Raw genomic sequence first — 20,002 nt, 5'->3', positions numbered from 1 at the left:
ACTTAGCTTTGCTCTCGTGTGTTGGTTCTGGGTGCTTTAAAGGAGTGAGATTCTCTGACATCCAATGGGTTGGTTGTCTTTGTGGGTTTGATTCATGTTTCTTCCTTTGTTTTTCATTTTTCTTAATGTTTTGTTTAGGAGGATTTCTTATTCTCCTTTTTGTACATTCTTCCTTTGCTGAAATCATCTTTTCTTGTTATGCAAAAAACATATATACTACTTTATTTTGTTTTTAGTAGTTTCTTTTAGGTCCAAACATTATCTAAAATATATTTTATAAAGTAATTTTATCTAATTTGGTTGAATTTACTTTCTTTTTAGTAATGTTTTGTCTTATTTTTAAATATGTGTATTTTTGTCACAAAAGGCTATTGGTACTTATATTTTTATAGTGTCAATATAGATAGACTTATATGTATGTTATCTATTATTATTATTATTATTTAATTTTTAACCAAATGGAACTTTTTTCTCTTAGGTTCAGACATTAACTCCTACATATTCTAAGTATAATTTTATCTAATTTGATTGAATTACTATTGTTTATGAATTTTTTATTTCTCTCTTAAAAGGTAAGGATATTTTTATCCAAAAAATGGTTTCCTCTATTAATATTTCTATATATAGTATACAAATTTACTTCTTTTAGGAATGTTTGGTCTTACGTCCAATGGAAAAGGATATTTTTATTCACAAAATGATTTACATTATTCTTACTTTTGTGCATAATGTAGTGTATAGATATATGGGACTATGGATGCAGAATTAAAACAATGAAGGAAATATGAGTAGTCATGTAATCAAATCCTAAAAACATAAACCATTCTACCGCCCATGTTTTCTGTAAGGCTTTTTATGTCTCCATAGTCCAAACTAGGTACAGGACCAATTATCAAGAGAGACTGTGAAGGAAAATCAAGGAAAGTAAAAGAAAATTGAATGAAATAAAGAAATATTAAAGGAATGGAAAACACAATTAGGGTTCTCAATGCTCAATATTGCAATTTGTCCAAAATATTCCATGATAGAACCTTGGTGTAAATTTTTCCTCAAAAATCCGGACAAACAATATGAAAACCATAAAAGTCAAAAGCTGTGGGATAAAATCTGGTAGATGAAAGCCTAAATTACTTCTGTGTTATGGTAGAAGCAAAAATCCTATTAGGCATGATTCCCATCATTGCTCCCAAGGTGGGGGACATGGTTTTATAATGCTGTTGCCAGAGTCATGGGAAGCAGGAATAGCAGACATATTAAGTGGTGGGAAGCGGTTGTAGTAGCCGTGAAATTTTTTCAAGGAAGCACAGCTATGTGCAAATTGAAGAATAAGCATGTAATATTCTAAAATATGATTCATAATATATTCCTAGCATGTTCATTTGGCTTACAAACACATTTTAGTTGTGAAAATAATTTTTATATAAATTTTAGTCCATTTTTTGGCAAAGAGGAAAAGATATTTGCTCTACTTTTCACTACTTTAATGATTAAAAAATTTGGAAAGAAAATTAATATTGTCAAGTAATAAATATGAGACATGAAACAAGGAGAAAAAAGTGTCTATATTTATCGCATACATCTTACACTCGTTCTGCATTGGCTGATGTGGGTGGTGTGTCTCACCACCATAAAGAATGATGTGGAGGTAGTCTTCATTTTTGTTATCAATTTGAGTGTGAGATTGGGCATAATCTTCCCATCCATACGAAAGCAGATACTAGATGAGCCCAAATTCGTAATATTCCTCTATTCCTCCTAAAAATCCAGAGGTGGTGAAAGTCTAGGAGGTTCAAGAGATAAAGGAGGTGCAAATTCTCCTCCTTGGCCTCATCTTGGATCATACCCATAGGCTGGAATTGCATTTGTTTCTATGTAGTTACTAGGCCGGGGTAAGGATACACTGGATGGGTTGGAGTTATTTTTAGGATGGTGGATAATGACCATTATGATAAGATCCATGTGATTGGGATGAATACTACTTCAATCCCAATATGAAGCCTTGAAGTCAAACGGAATGAACCCAAGTCTAGTAGTAAAATGTGATAATGTTGAAGCTAAATAAATGAAACTAAATTTTGCTAAGAGAATGCAGCAAAGTGGGTATTATGCAGTGAAGATGTGAAAATAGAGGAATGGTTAATGATGAAAATTTACATTGATAAGAAATATCACGGTTAGGGCAAGAGTATCCTCCCAGCACAAATTTAGGATGACGTTCATCAGCTTAGCCAATTCAACACAACTGCCTTAGAAAATGTAGACAGCAAACAAGACTAATCATTGGGCGATGGAATCAATTTTCCTGAAAGAGAGGCTCAGCCTGTTGAAAGCAAAACTGCAATCATATATGCGGAAAAGAATCTTAGATGTGTTAGTTTTTGGGACCCAGTTGTGGAGAGGGTGCCTGCACATTTACATGGGTGGAAGGGTGCTCCTTTTTTTCTCTGAAGTAGAATTACTTTTATCCAGGCTTATCTTTCTAGTATCCTGCTGTATTTTCTATCTTTAAGATTCCTATGGGGGTCACTAGAAGGATTGAGAAAATAATGAGAAATTTCCTATGGTTGGGGTTGGGGCTTGAGGGATCATTTGGTGAGGTAGGGGGTGGTGTCACTGGTGTGTAAGTCTGAACAGGGGGTCAGTTTGGGTTCTGGGAAATTTGGTGTCTGAAAACACACATCTCCTGGCAAATGGCTTTGGCGGTTTCTGCTAGAAGATTCTTCCCTATGGCAGAGTTGTTAAAAGCAAGTTTGGACTAGACAAGAATGTGTGGGATGCTAGTTTGGGTTCTAGGTGTTCTTCAAGAAGTCCATGGACTCCCTCTCAGATTTATCCCATCATATTAAATTCCTGTTGCACAGGGGTTGTAATATCTGTTTTTGGAAATGCCTTTGGCTGAGGAATGTTGTTTTGTCCACCTCTTTTCCTTGTCTCTTTTATCTGAGCTCAGGGCAGAATGGGACCATTTCTTATTTTATTGTTGAGCCAGGTGGTCCTTTACCTCCATGGGATTTTCACTTTCATGGGTCTTGAATGATAGGAAGATGGAAGAGTCAACTTCTTTGTCAGTCTTGTTGAATAACTGTTGGGTCTCTTTGGAAGCAGATGGTCCTGTTCTTTGAATCCTTTGGGGGTATATTCTTGCAAATCCTGTGTGAATTTTTGACTACTTTTGATTCTTCTTTTACTCTATAAAAATCTATTTGGAAGGCCAAAGTTACCCCCTAGAATCAAGATTTTTCTTTGCCTGGTTGTGCTTAGTAGAATCAATACCAATACTTCTTGCAGAGTAGAAGACCTTTGAAGGTTCTCTCTTCAGATTTTTGCATGCTTTGTTTTAATTGTTCAGAATCAGCATCACATATTTTTATGCAATGCGATTTTGTTTGCAGGGTTTCAAGTTAGTTATTTGTTATTTTTTTGTTTTTTGTTTTTTCGTTTTTCCGTTTCTTTGTTTTTTGTTTTTCTTTTTTTTTTTGTTTTAGAATTTTGGGTTTGTCCAGAGACAGTGGAGGATTTTTTGGTAGTTTCTTTTGTTGGTTCTGGTAGGAAAAAGGAAAGGGCAGCACTCTGGAAATGTGATTTCTTTGCAGTATTTTGGAGGCTGTGGATGGAATGCACGGATTTTCTCGTGGAAGAAGTTGTCATTTCTGCTGGTTTGGGAGAAAATTCATTATATGGCTTCACTTTGGTGTGTGGGTCATGGGAACTTTAATGGGGTGAGCTTTCTGGATATTCAGCACGATTGGCGATATTTGTTGGATTGATAGTTTGCGCTGGTTTTTGTTTCGTTTTTTTTTTTTTTTTCGCTTTTTGGTTTTCTTCATTGTCTTTGTTTTTTATCTGGATTATCCCAGATTTTGTTAAGAAGATGTTCTCCTGGCTATAGATTCTTAATCTATCAATGGACTTATTCTTATGTAGGTAAAAATGATGTGGTGAGCATATGCATAAACTATGATTAAGATCATGCAATCATGCAAATTATGTAATGTAAAAATGTTCAATGCCAGTACAGACAAGTGATATGATCTATTATGTACTTATAATGAAGTTAAAATGACACCATTATGCAACAGGAAATGCTCAGAGCAACCTAATTGAACCAACAAATGGTTGTTATGAACAATATAGTCTCGAAATGAAGCTAATATTTACATGCATAATGGAGGGCAGGGTAAAATGATTAACGAAGAATAAGAGAGCCAAGGGGTGAGAGGGTGTATGCTCAATCTCCGGAGAGATCATCAAGGTATCTATGATTAGAATACATGACAATTTTCTGAGTAGCAAATAATACCTCCAATGCCCAGACACTTTCTTGACAGCTTAGAAATATTTTTCATATGTTGTGATATACTGTGGCTTAGTATCCTTAGTTTATTGCGTAGCGCAACACTAAGCTTCATCTGAGATTGAGGGTACTTAAGTGCTAGGTGATTAGAATGCATGACAAATTCCTGAGGTTTATAATATCTCCAATGGTTAGGCACCTACATGACAGCTTAAATTCTCTCATATGTTATACACCTCGACTTAGAATTACTTAGTTCTTGCTGAAGTAGATAAACTATGGGGTGACCTTTCTAACTTAGCACTCCCACAATGCCTATTCCAGATGCATGGCAAGTGATCTTGAAGACTGATGTTATGATAGGTCAATCATCTTGAGCTTTGTCTCATTGAAAGCTCTGGTAGCAGTAGTTGACCATTGAAATCCCTCTTCTTTATACAATCAATGAAAGGAGCCATGATGGTGCTATAACTCCTGATGAACTCTCTATACAAAGTAGCTAAACCATGGTCACCTCAGAAATGGATTTGGGCATCGGCCATGATTACCTCAAAAAATGAATTTGGATGTTGATCATCCTAAAATTGCTTTGACCTTCTCAAGATTAGCGGAAACACCTGGGCAAAGCTGTGTCCTAAGAAAACAACAGAGTATTAAGAAAGGAGCATTTCTTAAGTGAATACCTCTTGAAGTTATCTAGCCAAAAAAAAAAAGGAATTCCTCAAGAAGGTGACATAACTCTCTTCTCTCAGCTAACTCTAAATCAAAACATCATCAAAGTAGGTGACAAGGAATTCACCTATAAAAGTTCAGCTCTGGACTCATAAATATGCTAGCAGAATTGGAGGCATGATGAATAGGGTACAAACTACCAACCAAAGAGAATGCTAAAAAACAATTTTGAGGCTTGGAACTTATACCTTTACCAAAATTTTGAAATGCTGAAGTTGCAAATGAGCTCATCAACAAACCAGCACAGATAAACTTTGCCAAAAATTTTCTTTGTAAAAAGTTCGCAAACAGCTGAGCCATTGTAATCCAACATTCAAGTTCTATGAAATTGCTAACTTGCTCAGAAGTAGTACAAGCCAGTGAGCTAAGGGGTAGCACTGGCGAGTGACTTCAGTCAATAGCAAATGAAGTAGAGCTTTATAGGTAAAAGGACAGAATAGGGAAGGTCAGCTTATTATAACTGGTTAGATAAATGGTAAAAGGTAAGATTAGGTTTTATAGAAAAGGGGAAGGATCCAAGCGTCATTAGCGAGAAATTTTTTTTATTATTAAGGGAATGAAGCTGGCCAGAAAGAAGATGGATCATTTTTTTTTTTTTTCGTTGCTTTGCTCTTTGATCTGATTTTTTTTTTGAAAAATTAACATGGATGAAGGTCTGAGCACAACAGAACTGGTCAGTCCTAACTTAGTATGAGTTTGGCTTGGCTCACAAGTGGGCTCGGGCAATGGGTAGAGCTGGTATATGATAGCTTGATAAAGGAGTTATTTTCCTTTTATTTATTTTTTTTGGTTGTTTTGCTCTTTGATCTAATTCTTTTTTCTTTTTTTTTTTCTTTTTTTTTTGAATAATTGACATGGATGAAGGGCTGAGTACAAAAGAACTGGGTTGGTCCTACCTTAGTATGAGTTTGGCTTGGCTCACAAATGGGCTTGGGCAATGGGTAGAGCTGGTGTATGAAGCAGTGAAGTATTCAAGTACGGTTAAGATGTTATGGAATGGGTTTAGTCTGGTTTCATTTAAGGTTAAATGGGAAAAAAGATGCATGGAGAGTGGGAAAGGACTGATAAGGTGTGGTTGTCCTGGTGGTAAGTGATTGGATGGTCAATGGCATGAAGAATTGCTCCAAATAAGGCGAGCAATCGGTAGAGAGCCAATGCAATATGCTTTGATTCAGACCCTTTCACCAGGATTCTTCTCCAGCAGGACACTGGTATGTAGTTTTGCTGCTTCTCTGGCGAAACTGACCTTTGATGACAGCAATAGGAATTCCCTCCTGCCCCTGTCCCTTGCTTCTTTTTCTTCTCCTCTTTTTGAGTAAAGGTGATTTTTTTTTTGCCAAACTCTGGCCTCATTGATTTCATAATTTTTTCTTTAATGAAAAGCTCCTGCTACTTTTCCTTTCTATTGCTCTAAGCAACAACCTTGGTTTTTATTTATTTATTTATTTCCGGTGAAATTGAACTTTGGGTGTGGTTTGGGTTGAACATTATTGTGGCTATTTTCTCAGGGGAAATGACTAGGACATGGGCTGTACCTGGTGTAGATGATGGGGCTAGGGTTTATAGGGTAAGGACTGGGTTGTTGATGACTGGATCTTAGGGTTGTGGCTGTGGGAGAAATGGTTGGGGGGAAAGGCAGGGATCATGGAACACGGCAATTATGGAATATCAGTGGGTTGAAGTGAGGCTCTGATACCAATTGATGCGGGACCTATTTGTGAGTGAAAAAGGAAAGGGAAAACACAATTGGGGTTCTCAATGTTTGAATTTGTTGGCTGTCCCAAACATTACATAATAGAATCGTCATATAGGCTTTTACCCCTAACATCTAACAAAGGCATATATCAAATAATCAAATCCCTGAAAATAAATACTGCAAGTAAAATCCAATGAACAAAATCCTAAACTATGTCTGCACCTATAGTGAAATCCTGTTGAGTGTGATTACCACCACATACACTGATTTGCAAAATTGTCATATTCCAACAAGTCAATTAGCAGTAATAGTGTAATAATTATCATTGGCGAGCATTTTGGTGATCCTTACATTTTGTTGGATTAAGAGAAGTGGAGAGGAAAGAGGAAAGGAATTGCTTTATTGCAGCCTCTCTTGCCACTGATTCACCTGAATTCTTATGAACTTAAGCTTTTAGGCATTGCTGCAATAGTAGTTTTTAATTATCTCTAACATGCCTCTGGACACACTTGACGAGTGAAGAAAACACAAGTTACTATACCATGGGTTGAAATTTTGGATTTTAATTAAAAGAATGGATGTGGTAGGGGGATTGAACTTGACTTTTGGTTAAAGCTATGATACCATGCCATTCTTAAATAATCATCAATAAGATTAACAAAATATCTGAATCCACCACAGGACATGACACATGTCGGACCCATACATCAGAATAAATGGACCAATAACTCTACCAGTCACCCTAGGAGAGTAAGACACGCCAGGGTGTTTACTCAGTTATCATGTTTCATACCCTAGGACAGATGCCAGCTTCAATGATAGAACAAGCAACTTCAATTGTTCAATGATGGATGACCAAAGGGACAATGCTCATGAACATGGTTGAGACTTGGCAAGCACTATTGGTAAAACCAGGGTCCAATAGTACTGTACATGCATTCTATCTCTCTCTCTCTCTTTCTCTCTCTGTATATGTGTGTCTTTGTGTACATGCATGCTGATAACTCTTGGCATTGACCCATAGAATGTCTCCCATCCATTTCTAGAGCTGCTAGCGGGTTGTGATGACTTGGCCATTACATTTCTTCAAGATGAGGCAGCCACATGCTACTGTTTTACCTTGATCTCAGATTTTTGTGTAGGCTGTTCAATGACTGCCTACATTTGGAGGTTCTAGTGGATGCTATGTTGATATTTCAGATTATATTTTCACATAAATTTCAGACAAGAACACGAAATGTACTTGAATTATTATTGAAGTGCAAAATCCTAAATGCCGAACGCAGTTATTTGAAGTTCTAGACCATTGTATTCCCCTGAAAGCTCATGCTCCTGCACTTATGAAATTGATTGTAGAATCTGAAGGAGTTGTATGTTTGATAAAATATTGTGGGTTCTAGGATGGAGAAAATAACTTGAAAATTTATGCAGGTGAAGGAGCGTGCTGTTCAACTAGCAAATGCCATGCAGAATGAGGATGGGGTCGCAGGAGCAGTGAAAGCTTTCTTTAAACATTTACCTCGCAAGAAGTCAGAGCCTGAGTCATCACCAGCACCAGTAACACCAAGTTTTTTCTCCATAAGTAGATGCTTTGGTTGTTCATAATTCTTGGGTGGATGTTGGCTCCTGTTGATCTTATTGTCACATCATTACTGTAGCATAATATTAACATGGGGTTCTCAACTAACCAAACTTCTGTACGCCTGCTTGTGGATCCTGTTATAGGTCTCCTCTTATTCCATAACCTTATTGTCTTCATTTTTTCTGGCAATATCATTTTGATGCAGAAAACGAGTTGTTATTTGCAGTTTTGGTTTTCTTTCCCAGAATATGCAATGTATTTATATGAGATCTTAATTGATTTCACGCCTTTCATCTTTCTTATTGAGATATTTGTAATGCTTGAATGGATCCTTATAACAAATGTGGTACATCATTGCATTTACTGCAGTTAAAGCATCCAGTAGTAAGATTTTAAAAAAGCATGAATTCTCCATGGATGAAGAACAGTGAATGCCATATACTAATTATTGTAGCTGGACATAGCACAGCCTTTAGTAGGGGACCAAGGATTGTCAAATGTGCCGAATACTCCAGAGTATAATTATATGATATATGCTTGGTACTGTTATTATTTCTTTTTCTGGTAACTTGGAACTTTTAGACTGCGGATAAGCGCTTTCGACCCCCTGAATGTTCACCCTGTAAGTATGCTTTGGTTAGTAAAGAAGTAGTTCTCGTAAAATTAAACTCATTATCTCTTATTATGGAAAGACTTGCAGCCTGTCCATATTTATTTGAGCAATCCCAGACTTACTGTTTATTTATTTATTGTTTTTACTATTTGGCCAATTAGATTAAGCTGCAGCATTTCTGCAAAGCACTGCAGGTATGATTCCCTGAATTGGTTCCTCTAGTTGTTTGTTGCTGCCGTGCTGATACTGATAGGGTTTTCTTTGATTCGGGCTGGTGGCTCGTGTATCGCTTTTTGCTTGGATGGATGGGGGCGGTGGTCTGAAGTCAAACCGTGAAGTTCAAGTGGAACCCATTTAGATTGCATAACATGGCTTAGGCTGTGGAGTTATGATTTTAAGAGTTGAAATTAATTTGCATGTTTCATGGTCCTTCCTGTTAATGAATTTATGATCTTGAGTGCAGGGTTACAAATTTTAGAACGTATGAGGTACATTTTTTAATTTTTTATTTCCTTTTTTTTTTTTTTTTTTAAAAATTTTTTAGGGGCCAAGGATTCTGTTAGATATATATCCAAAAAAATGAACAAAAATTATTATTTTTTCATTGTTTTTATCTCTGTTTTTCCAATGCTATTGAGCATTATTCAATTATGAATGAAAATTGGTAAAAATTAAATTAAATTTCTAATATAAAAAATTATTTATTAATATATTATATATTTACTTTTTTTAATAATCAGATGAAGGGAATTATTTTATATTTTTCTACATTTTCATGGAGTCAACTTATTCTTGGCAATTGTAATTATAGAAAGCATAGGTGGATTTTATTTTTTCAAGAAAAAGTAAGTAATTCTCTCTTGAAATTGTATGTAATGGGATACTATGCTCCTTTTATTAAAACTGTAGTGCTTAATAATTTAAACCTAACGTGATTATACGAGAAAATGCTATTATTTTAATGAAGAGGACACAGTATTAAACCCTTTTTAAAGTACCTAGATATCTACATGGTTTTAGTTATAGAGCCTAAAAATCACCCCAAAGCTAAAAGTGTTTTTCTAAAAGATTTAGGGAGGTCTTCTATTTCTACTTATTAGGAGCTTCAGCTAAGGCATTTGTATGCTTTATTACCTGTTGACACTCATTAAACAATTTATAATTTCCAATGATGCACTTGCTATTGATAATCGATTTCGAAAATATGGATCTCTGCTAGGGGTTACCATGCATGGAATTATACCTTATTTTATGTCTACTTCAAAATTCAATTATTTGGGGATAGGATAATGAACACCTTGCCCTCATGTTTGGAGTGATATTTAATTTAGATTTGTATATATTTGAATACAATTTAAAATATAATTATTTTGAATATTATTTAAATTTATCCAAATTTAATTCTAAGCATGCTTCCAAACTTAAATGTAATTAATTCTTATAACCCCATTCTCTTAAATTAGCAAGGGTTGTTTTTTGTTATTTATGCCACGTGTAAGAGAACATGTGGGTCAAAATATGGGAGGTTGGTAAGGGAATCGGAGGCATTTGGTTTTCTGATCGGAGGGGCATGAGATTATTTTGGATGGGAAGGAGCTGATGGAGGGGTATCAGTGAGTGCAAAAGAATCGATGGAAAAGTGACAAATTGCATGGAATTGGCGGTGGAGAGGTCAGGCTGCTGAGACATGCAGAAAGCCTAGTGGCCCTTATGCATGCCCCCATAACTATTTATTTTTAAAGCACAGGAAATGCAGGAGAGCCATTTGCATTGAGAGAGAGCGTTCAGAGCCCTGTGGGGGACTGCTGTTTATGGCTTTTAAGTTGCCCAATCCTTTCACATTGCCCCATTGGGGATCACGAACCTGATCGTCTAAAGCCCACCCATCTACTCTGACACCCTCACTCTTTTTCCTCCAAATTTCAACCTCTCTCTGTCTATCTCTCATTAGTTAACCTAACCTTATGCCATTTAATAGTTCATATTAGTTCTCTCACACTTCTCACTCTTAATTGGTTGACTGCTCTGAAAGATTAGATGTTTACCATGCGTTGACACATAGAGCCCTCCATCTTGATTTTGATACGTCTTACTGCCCCTCATTGCTGAAGGAAGTACCCCGGCTTAAAAGGGAGAATAGTGTCAAAGCCAGAAACTCAATGGGTGCTACTAATTGCCCTCAAAAAGTTGATTCTATTCAAACTAGGTATTTAATGAAACTAAGCTACAGCAGGAAACCGCCTGCAAAAGAAACCCAAGCGCCCATCCATGCATGAAACCGATAAAAAAAATGCCCCACAAACAGAGAGAGAGAGAGAGAGAGAGAGAGAGATTCCATTTTCCAATATTTACAAGTCCTCCCACCAATCAGTACTGTCTTAATTCACCATAGCATGCAGAGACGCATTGGAGGGAACTTACACGGCCCACTCACCACTTATCCCTCTTATCTCTTCTGTTCCCAAGCCCATGACACCCCCGTCTTGTGTCCCCAGCTCTCTCTTTAATAATTACGCTACTCACCACAAAACTCTTCACATTTTCCAACCCTTCAAAAAAACTTTCTTCTGAACTACTCTCTTTACTCCCCAATCTTCTGTGCAGATCAAACGCCAAATTAAAGTACCCCCAGTCGTCAGTAAGTTGGGTTATTATTGGGTTCACCCAACAGTTCCTTTCCTCTGCCATTCTGCTACATCTACCGCGCTCTTCCCCCATCCCATTACTTCTCATAGCCCGTTCCTCCATTTATAAATTAAGGTCTATCGCATCTTTTGTTTTTCCAGTTATTTTTTACGTAAATTGCTTTCCTCCTCAAGTGGTTTTCCTTCTCTTTTAGATTTGAACCTTTTGCTTTTTGATCTTCTTTACGCAGACACAGCATGGAAGCTGATGATCAGGCTGACAAAACGACGACGCAAGCGGCAAATGGAGGAACCAATGAAGAAGACACAACACCAAGAGTGTTTCCCTGCTTATTCTGTTCAAGAAAGTTTTACAGTTCACAAGCCCTGGGAGGCCACCAAAACGCCCACAAGAAGGAGAGGAACGCTGCAAGAAAGGCCAAAAGGGCTTCCGAATACGCATTCGCCCACTTCCCATCATCTCCGGTAACGCAGCCTCTATTCCTCGCTCCCGGCCATCATTTAGGCCTCTTTAACCCTTCGGTGTACATCACGGCCCACGCGGCGAGCCTCGGCCACCTGCCCGGAGCCACTCACCAATTCGCCAACTGGTTCGGACCCAGCGGTGCACCCAGGTTCGACAATGTGATGTTCTATAGTGGGGGTTGCTCAAGCACTGGTGCCAACAGGCCATATGATCATTGTGAAGAGTACGAGCAAAGCTTCAAGAATTGGCAAAGAAGCATAAGAAGCAACGGCGGTTTCAATATTAATGAGGGCTCTGATTGCCCTCATCCATCAGCGATGATGAATAAGGGCAACAGCCTCGGCCGCGATGACGGAGATAAAGATCAAAAGCTTGACCTGTCTCTTCATTTATAGATGGGTAGAAATAGGTTTATATTAAATTGAAGTGGTGGGTGAAGGATATAGCGTAGAACGCTAGCTAACATTTTCCTGCGGACTAAATTTTGTGTTTTTTTTTTTTAATTTTTTTCTCTAGTTCTAGCATTTTTTTTTTTCTTCTTTTGGTTTTAACATTTACATCATTTATAATAATGAAGATCTGAAATGGTTTATTCTTTTGGTTTTTACCTTTGTTTTTGGAAAGCTTAATCTGAGTGGGGGCTTTTTAATTATAGTTTTTTTTTTATGTGATTTATTTTTACCGAAGATAAACGATGTATGGTATGCATTCTCCATGCTATTCTGTTAAAATAACATTCACTGTAAACTATGGGTTGGGACAAGGTTCTACATAGGGATAATTAATTAAAAAGGTTCATGATGCCTCAATTCAACTAGAATTTTGAATTTTGAACTTGGGAGGCATTTTGTTGATGTAAGGATGGATCTAGTAATTTGATTACCTAATCGAGCTTGAGAATGACCTTTGGATTTTGAATTTGCACAAGGAAACATGCTCCGATTTTGTTTCATAGGAGAATATAGTTGCGAACTTGGGTAGTGGTTAAGCTTTCTAGTATTTATAGTTGGGACCATGTGCTTCCAAAGAAATAAAGATCATTGAGTTTGGCTGATGAACTAATTTTGTTGTAGTCAAAAATTGAACAATTTTCACGAATCTATTCTTGATCAAGACCACCTGAAAAGAGATAAATAAAAGTGACTTTGAGGACCCAGTGTGTACTACGGGGGACCTCTCCAATGCCTAAGTAAGGGCTGAGATTGAGAGGTTTTTATGCAACAGTAAAGTGTGTTAGAATGAGATACCTTAACCTCTTCTCCAAATCCCTATTTATAGTACGGAGGTTGACCCAAGGGTATAATACCATTTATTAGCGAGTTATGGTGCGGGCGTGAATCGCTCCGGTTCTTACCTCATTAGCATGAATCGCTTTACTTATTATAAGGCGGGCATCAATTGCTCCGATTGGGTGGTTGACTTGGATGGTAACTGCCCTTATAATGATGCGCTTTGGTATTTTCTAGGTAGGTGATATATTTGGTGTATATCAGATGCCCCCCCTTAGGTTCGAATTTTTGAAGTTAGCTTCCAAAGTTTGAAAGAAGTTTTTTTTTCCTGTCGAGCAGCTATTCTTGAGGCATTTTGGGTTACTTGTGGCTTAATAAGTCGTGCTTTTTTTTTTTTTTTTTCCGTTTCTTGTCTAATGAGTTGTGCTCATATTTTGGGCCGTTTCTAGGCCTCACGAGCGTTGCTCGTCAGTTGGGCTGATTCTTCTTTGCCTAATGAGTTGTGCTCATTTTTTGGGCAGTCTTTTGGCCTCACGAGCGTTGCTCGTCAGTTGGGCCGATTCTTCCTTACCTAAGAGTTGTGCTCATTTTTTGGGTAGTCTTATGGCCTCACGAGTGTTGCTCATCAGTTGGGCCATTCTTCTTTGCTTAATGAGTTGTGTTCATTTTTTGGGCAGTCTTCTGACCTCACGAGCATTGCTCATTAGTTTGGCTGATTCTTCTTTACCTAATAAGATGTGCTCATCTTTTGGACTATATTTTCAGTAACATTTTGGTAATTTATGATCTTGGGATGGTTGTTCAATTCGACAGGTTCTTGCAGTTTTGATTTCATTGGGGTTAGATGTGAGTTCTGGTCTTTTCAATATTAGTTAGGATTCGAAATCGGTTCGGGATGGATTTGTTTCAAAGGGTTTGGATGTGTATGTACCAAGTGTTCGATCATTTGCGGCAAAGGGAACTGCAGGTCGTGCAGTGCTATAGATTTCGCAGACTATTTTTGTGTCGTTTGTGTCATCTATGAGGTCTATAAACTTAGATTATTCGATTGTATCCCAGTTGATTTGTGAGTCCCATGTTGGATTTTTTGGACATGGGGTTGTGAGTGCAGTGGCAGATTAAAGTTTGAGATTGAGATCTGCGAGATGTCTACCATTGACGACGGTGATTTTGTTACTATTTGTTTTGATTATGGTGTGGATTGTTCAGCTGATTGGGCTTTAGGTGCTTGACACACTAAGGAGCTTAGTTTTGCTGTTTGGGGTTTTGCAAATTGCTGTTGCTACAATGGTGCAATTTCAGTGTACATTGCAATTTCAACTCAAATTTTCAATTGCAATTTCAAATTCACTATCCAGAGCTGTAACGACTTGATTTAATAATTTTTTTTCCCAACATATAAGCTATGAAATTTCATTACTTTGGTACCTATTATTATAAGTCAACCAACATCTCGGTCCAGATAGGACCCATGAAAACTGTGCTACAACAAACAACCTAAGCAGTGAGAAGCTGTTTACATAAAACATATCCACATATATATTTACAATATCAGAGTGTTAGAATATTCCCCAAGCTGTACATACAAGACTATTCCCCAAAATACCCCCAAATGAACTAGGGTCAAACAACAATAATATCCCCAAAATACTCACCCTCAGATAGGGTAGTACTGTAGCCCCCTCTACCTGCGAGCTTGATCTGCTCGCCTAGTTAGATCACCTGAAAAATATTAAATCACTTGGATGAGATGACGCTTAGTAAGATGAAATATGCTATCGCTAGTGTGTGGAAAATGAGTTACATTTTTATAAAATCTAATTTTGAAATACCATAGTTAACTGAATCTGAGAAAGCATGTATAAATAATGTTCAGTACAAATTATACCTATGTTACTTAACATAACTGTTCTTATAAATTTTCTATTCATAATACTTCTAATATTCATAGTTACATCTACTGTTTCTGTAAGTTTAAGTATATGTATAATAACTGAGAAAACTTTCCTGGATGGATAATTGTTTGTCATGATTTAAGCCCTCATGATAGGGTTGTGTGGCCCATAGGTGGGACCTATCTTGGCTAGCCAATCAGGATAAGTCAACTGAACTTTGACAGTCAGAACGACCTCCTCAACTCTTATCTGAAGTGGAGTCTGTCCACAACGTAGGCACGATCGACTACTGAATACCACATACTATCTGAGTAATGTGGTCGCACTTTGAACTGAATATAGCTACGGTACTATGCTTTGTAAATTGATTTATAATGGTTCATCAGGGTCTGATACTATATAATACATTTCTATATAAAATCTATCTGTTTTACCATGATTCTGTATTAACTGTATTAACCATGACGCTGTAGTAAACTGTAATTCTGTATCAACTGTAATTCTATTTCAACTGTATTTTTGTATGTCATGGTTTCTGTGAAACTGTGTAGTCATGGTACTATAAAAAACTGTAAAAACATCTTCCTATCTGTATATACTGTAAATCATGATACTGTAGAAACTATATGATTGTAATTCTGTAAAATGTTGTATAAAAATTTGTACTATATCAATATTCTCATGCCACATAACTAAAACTCATTAAACATAATTTATAAAACCATGTAAATTCCTGCTCTGAAAACCCACGAACAAATACTTTATTTTACTGGTAAAAATCTCTACTTTAACTAGCATAGTATATTTTCCTTACCTGATTACTAAAAAGCCTCTATTACAACTGGTCCTATACCCGCAAGGTTCCCTATTAAACACCTTGAAAATAACATTCCCCAGAACAAAACATCAGTATTTCTTCGTATACTACATTTCTTATAACTGTGAAAAAGGCAAATACTAAATAAAATCCCTTACCCTGAGATTGTGATGAAATTCAAACCACTTCCACCAACGATCCACTCCGGTAGATTTATAGAGAACTTTTCCAAGAGTGTCGTGGTGGCTTCAGATCGTCGATCCAACGAGAAACGAAGCCGGGATCAAAGAGAGAAGGGAAGAGGGATGTTTTAGAGAGAGAGAGAGAGAGAGAGCTTTCCTACGTAGGTTTTCATGTGAAAATTTGAGTTTAAGTGTACTTATAGATCTAGATTCGTCGACGAGACACGTCATCTCATTGACGAGGCCCTGAAGAAAGTTTGTTGACAAACATGAACCCCTTGTTGACGAATTTCAGACTGCTAAAATCCCCTCTCGGTATCTTCTCATCAACGAGATGTGTCCTCATCGATGAGACCCTCATGTATTCTCGTTGACGAATTCCCTGTGTTCGTCGACGAGACTCTGCTTAATTTTCTGGGTTATTACATTCTCCTCTCCTTATAAAATTTTATCCTCGAAATTTACTTTCTATGTTGAGCACTATCCACTAAGGAAAAATAGTCTACTTATTTTATTACTTACCCTCACTTATGGTTGAGGAATACCGTGGTTATATTCAAGGTCCTGGGAGACTACAATTATGCCCATAAAAGAAAAATTCTCCCAAAACCAAAAAAACTACCTATCCTATACTCTACTTTACAATTACACTGTACTAAATAAAATAAAATAAACATTACTTTAATTTAAAAAATACTACTATATCCCACTAAATAAATGTGGGTATTTCTGCCTAATTTCATTTTCAAACTCCCAAGAAGCTTCTTCTACCGCTTGATTCCTCCACAGGACATTTACTAGTGGAATTTTTTTACTGCGCAATTCTTGTTCTTTTCTATCCAAGATCTATACTGGAACTTCCTCATATGCAAAAGCATTACTGAATTCTAATTCTGCATAACTAATAATATGGGAAGGATCTGAGATGTATTTCCTTAACATAGAAACATGAAATACATCATATATTTTGGATAGAGTTGGTGGTAAAGTTAGCCGTTAGGCAACTGACTCAATTTTCTCAAGTATCTCAAATGGGCCAATAAACCTAGGGCTCAACTTACCCTTCTTCCCAAATCTCATGACTCCCTTCAGTGATGCTATTTTTAAGAACACATGGTCGCCCACTTCAAATTCCAATTCCTGACAGTGAGTATCCACGTAGCTTTTCTGCCGACTCAGTACTGCACTGATTCTACCTCGAATAAATTGGACTTTATCATATGCATGCTACACTATTTTTGGTCCCAAAACTCGCCTCTCACCAAGCTCACTCCAATATAAAGGAGAATGACATATCCTACCATAAAGTGCTTCATAAGTGCTGCACTGATTCTACCTTGAATAAATTGGACTTTATCATATGCATGCTACACTATTAATATAGTTTTATGACTCGGTTGCCACACACTAGTAATAGCATATTTCCACTTACTGAGCATCGTCTCACTCCATTACTTTACCACTTTTCAGGTGAGTCAGCTAGGCGAACATATTACGCTCGCGGATAGAGAATTGACTAGGTTACCCTGGTTGTAGGGTAAGTTTTTGATAGGGTTTTTGTATTTTTGGGGTAGATGATACTGGAGGGAGTTATTATATATGACTATGGTGATATTGGAGGGAGTTATTGTATACGGCTATGGTTTGAATGTACTAAATTCTGATATTGTTTAGTATATATGGTTTTATGACTTGTATATCTACGGCATAGATATGAAAAAAAAAATGATATAAATTGTGAGGTTGTTACATATGTAATCTCCCAAGACACAGAATGTAACCACGGTATTCCTCTGCCATAAGTGAAGGTAAGTAATAAAATAAATAGATCGCTTTGTTTTAAGGAATGATAAGTTGTATGGATAGTAAATTTCAAGGATGAAATTTTATAAGGAGGGGAGAATGTAGTGACCCGAATAATTATAATATTTTAAATAATAATGTAAAGGAAAATAAAGAGGCTGTAGGCCTCATCGACGAAGTTACAATTGGGCTCGTCGATGAGGGTACGTTTCATTGACGAAAAAATACCGAAAGAGGTTTTAGGTAATTCTAAATTTTGTCAATGAAGAGAGAGTTTGTCAATAAATTGTCTTCTTCCTCGTCGACAAGGTGACGTGGCTAATCGATGAAGGCCAATGTATAACTAGCCCTAAACGCCATTTCTTAGCTGATTTTTGCCACATAAGTCCTCTCTCTCTCTCTCTCTCTCCTTCTTCGGTTTCCCTCTCTTCTCTCTCAATTTTTGGGCCAGATTTCTACCAATTTGACGATCTGAAGCCACCACGACACTCCTGGGAAAGTTCTCTTCAAATCTACTGGAGTGGATCATCAATGGGGTTGAGTTGGAAACCATCCCAAATTCAGGGTATGACTTTCTACTCAATATTTGACTTCTTGACAGTTATAGAGAGCGTAGTACGCATAGAAATATTGAAGTTTTGTTCTGGGGAATGTCATTTTCAAGGTATCGATCGGGGAACCCTGCAGGTGCAGGACTGTTTATTTTAGAAGCTTCTCAGGAATTAGGTAAAGGGATAAACTAAGTTAGTTATTTTATAAAAAATGTATGCATATTATTACAACATCTAATTTCAAGAAAATAGATATATTTATATATGCTTTATGTTTAAGAAATACTGCTGTAAAAGATGATATGTTTAAATATGTATGAAACTTATTTCATGTGACATGAGTAGAATTTATAATGAAATACCATTTTTTGGGAATATGATAAAGATATAAATTTTTATAATGGAAGACCGGTGTACAGGCCGAGATTTTTATATGATTTTCCGGCGTACGAGCCTAGCTATGGGTATATTTTATCCGGCGTACGGACCGTGCTATGGATATGATTTGCCGGCGTACGGGCCGAGCTATGGAAATGTTTGCCGGCATACGAGCCAAGCTATGGATATGTTTGCCAGCGTATGGTCCAATCTATGGTAAAATATGAAATATTGGCGTACGGGCTGATGATTTTCATGATATACGTAAATATGCAAAATGATATGATGATATTGATTTGGTAATTAATGGTATGAAATATACATGTATCACAGTTTCAGTATATGCTATATGTTATCAAAACCTGGTTGGCTTGGTCTAGGCTAGTACTTGCATGGTACTGTTACTATGTGTTCGTGATCATCACGATATTGTGTTAACGCTACTGTACGGAATAGCGTGAGGATGGATAGTCGATGTGGTTTTAAGAAGTGTGAGCGCTCCTGGTGTATGGACTAGGTCTGGTAAACCCTTCGGACTTACAGACTGTACTTTTAACTTGGCTGTGGTCGACCAACCATTGTCAGGTCCCGCCTTCGGGCCACACAACCTGGTCATGTTGGGGTAATACATGACAACAGCCAACTAACCTACCAGGGTTGTTTTTATATTATATTTATATGAGATGAATTATGTTTATGAGAATCATGTATGTTCTGCCATGAAATGAGAATATATGCTTCCCAGATATGATACAAACAACTATACTGATATGTTTATGTATGATTTTATATAGAACACAGAAATACTCATGTTGCCACACACTAGTATTAGTTTATTTCCCTTACTGAGAGGTGTCTCACCCCAAAATTTCATAAACATTTCAAGAACCCCTGATAGGAGAGCAGATAAAGCTCCGCTGAGGTAGTTATTTTCAATCTGCCCTTCTTACAGGGTAAGTACTTAGATAGGGTCGGATGGACTTTTGAGAAGTGACCCTAGGGCATCTTTTGGGCTGTGTATTGTGTATAAACTTAAATACAGTGGATATAGTGACTCTAGTTGATTGCACTAGTATTATCACATTTAATCGGTATTGTATCATAGTGCAATCCAAAATC

The 20,002-nt window shown here is 37.0% G+C and overlaps 2 protein-coding genes across 2 annotated transcripts in view; both read left to right on the top strand.

Moving 5' to 3' along the window:
* The window catches only part of LOC131155541 (sterol 3-beta-glucosyltransferase UGT80A2-like), a 71,531-nt gene extending 62,927 nt beyond the window's left edge, over positions 1-8,604 (top strand). Inside the window, exon 14 of the mRNA XM_058108761.1 lies at positions 8,154-8,604. Within this exon, the coding sequence (XP_057964744.1) occupies positions 8,154-8,327 (174 nt within the window). The 3' untranslated portion in view covers positions 8,328-8,604. The remainder of the gene's footprint in view (positions 1-8,153) is intronic.
* A 2,631-nt stretch (positions 8,605-11,235) lies between these two features.
* On the top strand, positions 11,236-12,549 carry LOC131155540 (protein LATE FLOWERING). Its single transcript, XM_058108760.1, has one exon. The coding sequence runs from the start codon at positions 11,800-11,802 to the stop codon at positions 12,421-12,423; it is 624 nt and encodes a 207-aa protein (XP_057964743.1). The 5' UTR covers positions 11,236-11,799; the 3' UTR covers positions 12,424-12,549.
* Positions 12,550-20,002: the final 7,453 nt, after the last annotated feature.

The sequence above is a fragment of the Malania oleifera genome, chromosome 5 (assembly GCF_029873635.1).
Source record: "Malania oleifera isolate guangnan ecotype guangnan chromosome 5, ASM2987363v1, whole genome shotgun sequence".
NCBI lineage: Eukaryota > Viridiplantae > Streptophyta > Magnoliopsida > Santalales > Ximeniaceae > Malania > Malania oleifera.
This window is presented reverse-complemented; position numbering and strand designations above follow the sequence as displayed.

What these genes read in the sequence shown, in the direction of transcription:
- LOC131155540 (XM_058108760.1), top strand. Translation starts at nt 11,800, where the DNA reads ATGGAAGCTGATGATCAGGCTGACAAAACGACGACGCAAGCGGCAAAT.